A 9,626-nucleotide genomic window follows, 5' to 3' on the forward strand; every position below is an offset into this window, starting at 1 on the left:
CGGTCCAGATCTGAAGTCACACCCATTCCTGTTGGGAACCCAGTGGGAAACCCATCCCTCACAGCTAGTCAACGTTTCTAGCTGGGTGATTTTTTTTTAGTTGACTAAGTTGGTAAAGAATGGACCCCACAGCTAAATGAGAAGCGTATCATGTGCTCTGATACATGTGATCTGTCAAGCAGCTGCAGGGACGCCTGGACTGGCAGACAGCTGCCTAGAGAGAGCAAACCTTCCAGTTATTTCACTGCATTGCATCTTGAAAAACCAAAATAAATAAGTCGACCAGATAATAAAGAATCAAATCATAAAACAATCATCAATGTGTTTGCTCGTTTCAAAATTTTCCAAACTTTCCAAATTACTCTGTTGTGCTAGTTGTGAATAAGACACTTTGTTTTCTCACACGACATAGCTCCCATTTGTCTTGGCAAAAAGTCTCAAATTCTTATTTATTAATGACAAAAATGATGGGTTGCACAGTGGTGCAGTTGGTAGCACTGCAGTTTGTAGCACCGCCTTGCAGCAAGAAGGTCCTGGGTTCAATTCCCGGCCCAGGGTCACTTTGCACAGAGTTTGCATGTTCTCCCTGTGCATGGTGGGTTCTCTCCGGGTTCTCCGGCTTCCTCCCACAGCCCAAAAACATGACTGTCAGGTTAATTGGTCTCTCTAATTTCTCCCTAGGTGTGAGTGTGTGTGTGCATGGTTGTTTGTCCTGTCTGTCTCTGTGTTGCCCTGCGACAGACTGGCAATCTGTCCAGGGTGACCCCGCCTCTCCTTAGCTGGAGATAGGCACCAGCACCCCTCCCGACCCCACTAGAGACGAGGGTGTTAGAAAATGGATGGATGGACAAAAATGATGAGGACGAGGTCAGAAGACTAACATGGCCACTCAGGAACCTTTAATGTCTTTGCCAACACCAGGTTGACTTGGCCTTGTGTTTTGGAACATGTTGCAATGCCATGCTGGTAACTTTACCATGCAGCCCATTTTAATTCAAGTTTCTAGCTAAAGTGAATTTTGAAACAGCTACACCAGTTTTTGCAGGTCACAGATCTTTTTTTTTTCTTTTAGATTTTCGGAATAGTTTGAGAAGACAGTACTTTTCACTTTTACTTGAGTAATATTATGAACTATAGCATAATAATAATGAAGTATAGCCGTTCGTAGTTTAGTAAATTGAGTCAAGTACTCTACCCACCGAGTAACTTTACCTTAAGTCCATATTTTAACCAAAATGCACCAGACAAGCAAACACACCTAGAGTTCATGTTAAAGTCAAACTTCTTGTTTGTACATAAGCCTGATGTACTCATGAGTGCAACTTTACCTGCATGACAATGAATCATAAGCTATTTTCTGTTTCACATGGAAGTCACTTACTCATACATGGTGTGTGGTTTTGTTGGAATGAATGGGAAGTAGTTAAAAACGACTTAAATTTACTTCTGCAGGACTTTTTAAAAAATAACACCCGATTCGTGAGCTGTCTTTACAAGTCCTTCAATTCATGACAAGAACAAAATATTGCAAACTTTAAAAACAAAAAAAATCTTTATTGCAAGTGAATGACAAGGTATTTTCAGAATTACATCCCAGCACTACATTTTCTAATAAAAGTACACAAAAAAGAGGAAGGGGGGACCCTTCCAAGTCAAGTCATTGCTCTTCAGTTTCTGGCAGGGATAGAAGCGCCCTAGAGGAGCACCTGTGAACAAGAGCCAGCTGCTGAGGCTGAACAACAGGCTCAGCGTCACAGTGCTCTATGAGGGACGACGGAGGCAGCAGGTGACCATGCCTGGTCCCCCCCCTGGGAGGATCCAGAGGGGGGAAGAAATACCTGAAGCAACGAGGAGAGTGATGGAAAAGGAAGGAGACAAACAAACAGAAGAAAAAAAAACAACAACAAATAGAATGTAAGAGGAGAAGGACGTAAAGGAGGCTGCAGAGATTAAATTTGAGAAATGGCAAAATTTGCTTTATTCTTTCAAGACGGGTGTGAAAAAATCTGATGAATGAAACTCGGCCGCATGTCACAAAAACAAAGTGTGGATTACATGGGTGCAGTTTTCATGCAAGAAGAACAAGTACGCTGCGAGGCAGTGTTGTATTTCAGGCAAATGGCTGGTCATGTTCCGAGTGTTATCAGTAATACGCAGGACTCTGGTTTATCTTTGGAGAGGTCAGCTGTCGCAGGGGAGGAGCAAAGGGGGCTCGTTTGGCAATCCTGCATGCAACAACCAATGTGAGAGCAAATTAACATCAACCAACAAACCACGGTTTCTTTTCAAACTCAACAAATGACAATTGGAATGCTAAGACTAGGGATGCACCATATATCGGCAATAATATCGGTTTCAGGCGATATTAGTCTTTTTTTTGCTTTTACAGTGTAATCATGCCAATATGGAAATCTGGGCTAATAACAGAGGTTTAATTCCCTTTTGCTGTTTGTGTGTGTGCTTTTTGAAGAGGAAGTACAAAGACCAGGCTAGTAAAGAAAATGTTACATTTTTAGTTTGCTTTTTTTCACATTTATTTATTGGGTTTTACATTTATGTCTTGATTTTTCAAGACATTTGAATGAACTGAATCGGATTTTCTAGGGGTGCACCCCCAGTCCCCGACTTCTCTTTGAAGGCACCACTGTAATGATGCAGCGTAAGATCGTGGGGGGATTAACTGAAGAAAAAAAATATCATATCAGATATTGATCATGACAGCAATATTAGTATCAGATAATATCAGCCCAAATTTTCACATTGGTGCATCCCTAGCTAGGACACTCTGTGTACAGTAATCTGAAAATATACAAAAACAAACCTGTAAGAGGAAGTCAGTGAGCCGATTCTGTTACTTGTGTTAGATGTGAATCAAGAGTTAAGTCTATAATAATAATTATTGTAATTCGAGACAAGAATTAGATTGAAAATAAATACAGCCACATATTGTCCACTCTGTCAGAACCAGTTAGCCCCGACTCCCCTTTGTTTTCTGCCACCCTTGTCAAGCTAGTATACTATGTACTTTTAACTGTTGCAACTGTAAGAAAATTATTCTTTTTTTGTTTTTATTAATACTATTTATTTTTATTTATTTTTTTTTCTCCCCACCAGGGGATCTTTTTGTGGGCTCTAGTGTCCCTTATACAACAGTGGGCTGACAGGAAAGGGGGAAGGAGAGGGGGGAAGACATGCGGCAAATGTCGTCGGGTCCGGGAATCGAACCCGCGACGGCCGCGTCGAGGACTGGGGGCCTCCAAGCGTGGGGCGCGCTACCCTCTACGCCACCGGAGCACGCCCCAGGAAATAATTCTTGAAGTCATGAAATATTTTAATCTTACAAATTTATTAGGGCTGAGACTTTGACGCTTTAATTTCAATAATTAATTGCATAGATTTGAATTCACCCTCAATAGCTTTACTTTATTTGATTAGATTTTTTTACATTTGAATGTTCTGGCTGGAACCTTTGTATTTGCATGATACCGATACACCCATAAATCTGATGCACAAGCAATATCCACAAACAACAATCATGGATGACAAAGCTGCTTCTCTTGGCCCACCGGGGATTCAGTTTTACTTAAACAAACGATCTGATTGGATGCTGGAAAAGACTATTTTTGTGTTCAAGTTGTGCTAAAAGGAATTAGCCTACCAGAGAAGCTATCAAACCCTAAAATAGCATCTCCGTGCTAAACACAAGCAGCTGATGTCAGCGTCCGCAATCTGCATTTCTAAAGAATAATTTTTCTAAAGAAGTTCCATGAATGATCAGGAGTTTCTGAAACACTAGAAAGCTGAATGGGTAGAGTAGCATTTTGCACCTTACATAACCTAAATAAGTGATTAAAAATCAAAGATATCTTTGTTGTTGAGCGCACATATCTATTTATTCAGTAATTTAGCAGCAAAGGGGCCTTCTAAACTGAAAATTTTGCTTTTTTTTTTCATTAAAAAAAGAGATTAATTACAGATCCTGAAATTAACTTAATTAAAAATTAATATAAAGTGGCTGCGTGCAACATCCCCCATGTGAGCTTTACTGCTTAGGAATTGAATTTGTAGAAATGAAAATGAGATTCTCTGTCATTCTAAAAACGGCTGTATTCATCCTCACGCTCACATTCACAGCTGGTTACAAGCACAGGAAGACGGCATGGCCAGACTGGCACCAGGATACAATCATTTGAACAGACAAATAAGGAGAACTTGGAATGATTGAGCTGGAAACTGTCCCCGGAGTGCAGATAGGCTCTTCATGGAAACATTAAATTCACACAGTTCACACTTCGCCGATTCCCTTCAAGTAACTTTAGCAACTCAAATAATAACCACAAATCAAATTCATATAAACAAGTTTATTTGACTTATTTTTTTTACTAATAGACAAACAGTTAGTCCTTATTGGAAAGGTAAAGGGGAAACATAAACGGCGCTCATAACATGCATCAGTATAAATCAAGGAGAAGCCAACACACACACACACACGCACGCATACACACATACACACACCAGCTCTAGAGGTCTGATCCAGACCAGTGTGAGTCCAGGTTTGTTGTCAGTGGTCAGCAGCACTCCAATCAGTGTGAGGCACGATAAGGTTAGCAGTTCTATCGGCTGGTCTCGGGCTGGGTGAGTGGCGGCAGGCGGCACCACACCACCTACCTTCCTGCCGACATCCCGTTCAGGATGTTCTGGGAGTTCTGAACGGAGGAGCCCACCACCGTGCTCATGGCTGTGGGCTGACCGGACGAGCCCGTCAGGGGGCTGCCGTCTCCCTTCAGGATGCCCGTGCACTTCCAATTCTCCATGTAGTTAGCTGCAGGGGGAAACACCGAAACATCAGCTGGAAGTGCTGCTTCAATACACCGAGACCTCAAAAAAATTAAATTAAATTAAAAAAAAAGATGGACTGGCCTCTGCTGCCCCCTACTGGCTATATTAAAACATACATTACTAAATTCTAAAACAGCGTGCATTGTGAAAGCATTTGTCCTGATGAAGTTTATAAATCGCTGAACGGTTTAGCACCACAACACATTAAAGATCTACTGGTGTCGTATCAACCTTCCAGACCTCTCAGGTCTTCTGGTTCTGGGGATGTAGAGCAGAACCAGAACCAGAACCAAACATGGAGAAGCACCATTCAGCTCCATGCACCACATATCTGGAACAAACTTCCAGAAAACTCTAGAAAAGCCGAAACACTGACTTCCTTTAAATTGAGACAAAAAACCCACCTGTTTTAGAGCAGCTTTTGAACCATTATAAATGGAACACTAATCAATATATTTTTATGTGTATTGATGATGGCACTAATCAAAATGTAATGTTTGTTCACCGTTTTCCCAATTGTTGACTGTACGGACTCTAGGTTTTCTAAACAACTGAAATGAAAATCTGTTTTCAAATTGTCCTGTAGTTTATTTTCCCTCATTGCTGATGTCACCTGAATGGCTTTTATTGTATTCGGTATATAAACAATTCTACAATCTGGAGCCTGTAACATACAAAAAAAAGCAACAAAGTCGAAGCAAGAAGAAAAAAGAAAAAAAAAAGTGACGGGTACACAACAGTTTTGAACCAGCGTCCCACCTTTCCACAGACGTACGCAGCCATCGTCCCCAGACGAGGCCAGCAGGGTGCTGGTGATGTTCCAGCTCACGCGCCACACCTGGGAGTTATGGTTGTCGAACTGAGCCACGATCTGGACCTCAAACTTAGTGGGTCCGGTAGCCGTGCTCTCCTTCCTGACAGAGAGGAATCCAGAACAAAGCAGTGTTTGTTTCACCGGAACAAGTGGGTCCCAATAAAGCGCACGCAGTCGTGGAATAACCCTCTTTGTGACGTTACCTCAAAGGGACGAGCTTAAAAATCCGGACGTCTTTGGTTGCAATGGCGAGCACATGGAAAGATCTGCCCAGGTTGGGGGCGAAGGCGATGTCGTGGACGGCGTCGGTGACCGTCATCAGCGTTTCTGCTTTACTGTACTTCCTTCAGAACAGGACAATACGACTCATGGCTGCTGCGGTTTTTACTCCGTACTGGAATCTACCAGAATGGGGTTCTTACCGCGTGTTTTCGTTGTATTCGTAGATCTGAACCTTCCCACCGTACGTCACGTTGCTGTCATCGCTGCCCACGGCGAACATAGGGGCGTGGGCTCGAGAACTGCAGCGAGACAGTGTGCAACAGGAAGGACATTTTAAAAACAGTAATACTTGACATGCAGCTTTAGTCTGGAATAATAATTCGATTCACAGAGAAAACAGTTTGCGAGCAGAAGCTATCATCTAGGCTGCATTCACACCAGATAATGAAGATAATGAAACCTGATGAAAACGGAAACAATGAGAAAATTATGTATGAAAAAAAAATATCCAACAATACACCGCTTTCATCAAAGTGAAAATTGTTAGGGAGAACGACACAAATGAACAGTTAACATTTCTAATGCTTCCATGTCAAAGTACAAGGAAGTTGCTGCTACATTCTTTGCCCAAGTGGCTCCAACAACTGATCAGGAGCTTGTTATTAATAGTGCATTAAAATAGAGACATCCCACGTTCCGAATGCAGAAAACACGTTCTTTGAGTTGTTAAAAAAAATTAAAATCATACACAGCTGAGGAAAATACGTACTGATGCATAAACAAGGATGATCTTTTAATCCCTTCATCGTCTGTTGAAGTCCCAACAGCTTCTGTTATCAAAGAACTTGCAGCACACTGTGTCTCTCTATGGCCAAAGTTCACTTCTTCTAATTACTGAACAGAAACCAAGTTTCCGAAAATGAGTTTGAACGTGTTTTAGTCTGGAGATTAGAATAGGGATTTGAATCAGACATTAAAGGAAAGCAGACATGGAAGCAAGCCAGACCTGGTAGGAACCTGCTGCGTAGATTAAGGTTCATGAGATAATCATACATTTATTATCATTATTATTATTATTATTACGGCTGCAGTACCTTGATGGATTCCATGATATGCAGCTGCAGCTGAGTTTGCAGGAGATCTCGTGCTGTAGAGACCACTGGCTCAGGTTCATCACGTCCGGAGCCTCGTAGATCCTGACCACGCCGTCTGCAGAGCAGGTGGCCAGCATCAGACCCATGTGTTTAGGCGCAAACTTCACGTCCGTCACCGACGTTCTGCTGTCCACCAACGTGGTTCTCTTGATCTGCACAGAGGCGATGTGGACAGCCTGGGTTAAAACTCAACACGACAAGAATCAAGTCGGGGCTGGTTTTCAAACAGCTGGCGGCTGCACTCACCCAGTGGCTCAGGCCCCGCTGCTTGTCGTTGGACTCCCCGACGATCTCCTCCCAGACGGCGGCTGTTCGGTCAAACGAGCAGGAGGCCAGGACTTGGCCGAACTCCGGGTGAGCCCAGGTCACTCTCCACACCGATCCACTGTGGGTCTGCACCCGACAAAGGGATATGTTTCTCAGACTCACGCCAATTTCACAGTATTTAGACAGGAAGACGAGGATTTGAGCTCAAAACACACATGGGATATGGAGCAATAAGGTAAATATGTAAGAGTGTTCATAGGGCTGCCAGGATAAATCAATAACATGATTAACATGCACTGATGTTAACATCTGGGCTAAAAAAACGACATGCGACATTAATGTTGCTTTTATGGCCAATAACCAATATATCAATATATATAAATATGCATTTCCCTTTCAATACAGTGAAAAAATTACTCCACAGGTGGCATTGCTTGGCAAGAAGGAAATAAACATCAGCTGATAATATGATGCCAGTCCAACTATAGAGATTTCTATGCTAAATAATGGCTAACGTCAATACCGACGGTAATGCCGATATATCAGCTAAGAATTATAGCCAACTAAGCAACTATTTTGCCACATTTAGCGACTTTTCAGATATAAAAAAGTCAGTTGGGTATTTACAGAACTCAACTATTGGCAGACTGTTCTCCGAGGTTCCTAACCCCACATAATACTGGGGCTCCACTGTAGAGCTCTCCACTCTTTGGGAAGCTCTCCACTGTAGAGCTTCCCAAACCTTTTAGCATTCCATCCACATAAGAAACTGATCTCAAATAATCCAACAGTTAACTCCACGACTTACAAAAATCTCAATAAATAAGTAGTACAACAACAAAAGAAGGATCAATACCAGACTGTTTTTATCTATTTGTTAGTCTGCTGCAAAATTAACCGCACACATCTGCTTTCAATACATTCTATTTTTTTCCATTAGTTTGATCTCTGAAATCATCTCAAGGACTCCAACAGGTTTTGCCTCACGACCCCTATTTTCAGAACTAATATTTAATCAATTTATTAATTTGATGACAGCTTAATAAGAAGGTAGTCATTAGTGAAAGCCCTACCAGCTTAACAGGGATTTTTATGGCAGCCAGTTTTACAGTGACAGAAAGCAAGGGTGCTTACCTTCCAGCTGGCTGTGCACTGCCACTCTCCATTCTCACTTTTATCCCACACCTGAGAGGCAGAAATTCACTCAAAAACATTAGTCCCGTAACATCATCAGTGTATATTTACGCCTTTTGTTTAAATAATTTCAAACTATCTAAACGAAATTATTTCTATCTAGTTGACTCAGTCGAACTAGCCTATATGTAAAATGTAAATGTAAAGCTACCTTGGTGTAAAGGAGACTTACATTTCCTTAACAAGTCAACTTAAATGAGTCAGTAATGTTTACAGAGCTAACTGTATCTAACGTGGGGGATGCTAACATGCTAGGCTGAGCTCCAGCATTAGCGCCGACTCTAGCTCACCTTGACGCTTTGGTCGCTGGAACAAGTCGCCATTCTGCGGCCGTGGAAATCGTACGAGACATCGTGGATGAGATCTTTATGGTCAGCGGCGATGCTGCGAGCGACGAACATGATTTCAGCTCCTCTAGTCGCAGGGCTTAGCTGGTAGGCCTGTCATGTGTCTCCTACTCCGGTTGCTGGAGTTTGGCGCCCGCGAATGCGTTGTTGAATTGTGTTACCACAAGGGGGCGCCTTCTGACAAACATAAAAAAACAACAGTTTTTGAACAATATTTTTTTTTTTATTTGGTATAGGTACTCATCAGAATAAATGTGCCATATAGCATGTAAAAGGTAAATGCAAACAAAAATAGAAAATAGATTATCAAAATCTGAAAATGTTTTTTCATTCTTAAGGAATGCACAGAGTTACGACGAGTGTTAGTTTTCAGGTAAAATAGTAGCAGCAAGAACACAAAGCATAATTTAGAAGGTTGCCATGTTTGTGCGAATGTGCTACGCTATGGTTGATTTTGAAAATTAAATCAATATTCAAAAGACATAAACAATTTCAAATAGTGGCCATTACGATTCATGAGATAATCAGACATGTATTATTATTATTATTATTATTATTATTATTATTATTATTATTATTATTATTATTATTATTATTATTATTATTATTATTATTATTATTATTATTATTATTTCTGCCTGGTTCTTTCTCCACTCTTATTTCTGAACGTGCTAATTATTACTTTTTTCAACCATGTATAATAGGTTAGATTAAGTTTATAATTAATGCTCAGGTCTATATACTAAAAATATCTCACAGTAAAACAGTGATTGGCAACTTTTTTTCTGT

The 9,626-nt window shown here is 41.2% G+C and overlaps 1 protein-coding gene across 2 annotated transcripts; it reads right to left on the reverse strand.

Annotated features, from left to right (window-relative positions):
- Positions 1-1,533: 1,533 nt before the first annotated feature.
- Positions 1,534-8,999, reverse strand: seh1l (SEH1-like (S. cerevisiae)). Of its 2 annotated transcripts, none has more exons than XM_044115837.1 (9): positions 8,781-8,999; positions 8,431-8,481; positions 7,276-7,422; positions 6,970-7,181; positions 6,076-6,174; positions 5,857-5,997; positions 5,599-5,753; positions 4,669-4,822; positions 1,534-1,838 (listed from the first exon to the last, which is right to left on the reverse strand). In XM_044115837.1, the coding sequence occupies exons 1-9, from the start codon at positions 8,889-8,891 to the stop codon at positions 1,658-1,660; spliced, it is 1,251 nt and encodes a 416-aa protein (XP_043971772.1). In that variant the 5' UTR covers positions 8,892-8,999; the 3' UTR covers positions 1,534-1,657. The 2 variants fall into 2 exon arrangements, with proteins under 2 accessions (XP_043971772.1, XP_043971773.1); XM_044115838.1 differs by having other exon boundaries at positions 1,534-2,225; positions 8,781-8,997.
- Positions 9,000-9,626: the final 627 nt, after the last annotated feature.

Source organism: Gambusia affinis, linkage group LG05, assembly GCF_019740435.1.
Source record: "Gambusia affinis linkage group LG05, SWU_Gaff_1.0, whole genome shotgun sequence".
NCBI lineage: Eukaryota > Metazoa > Chordata > Actinopteri > Cyprinodontiformes > Poeciliidae > Gambusia > Gambusia affinis.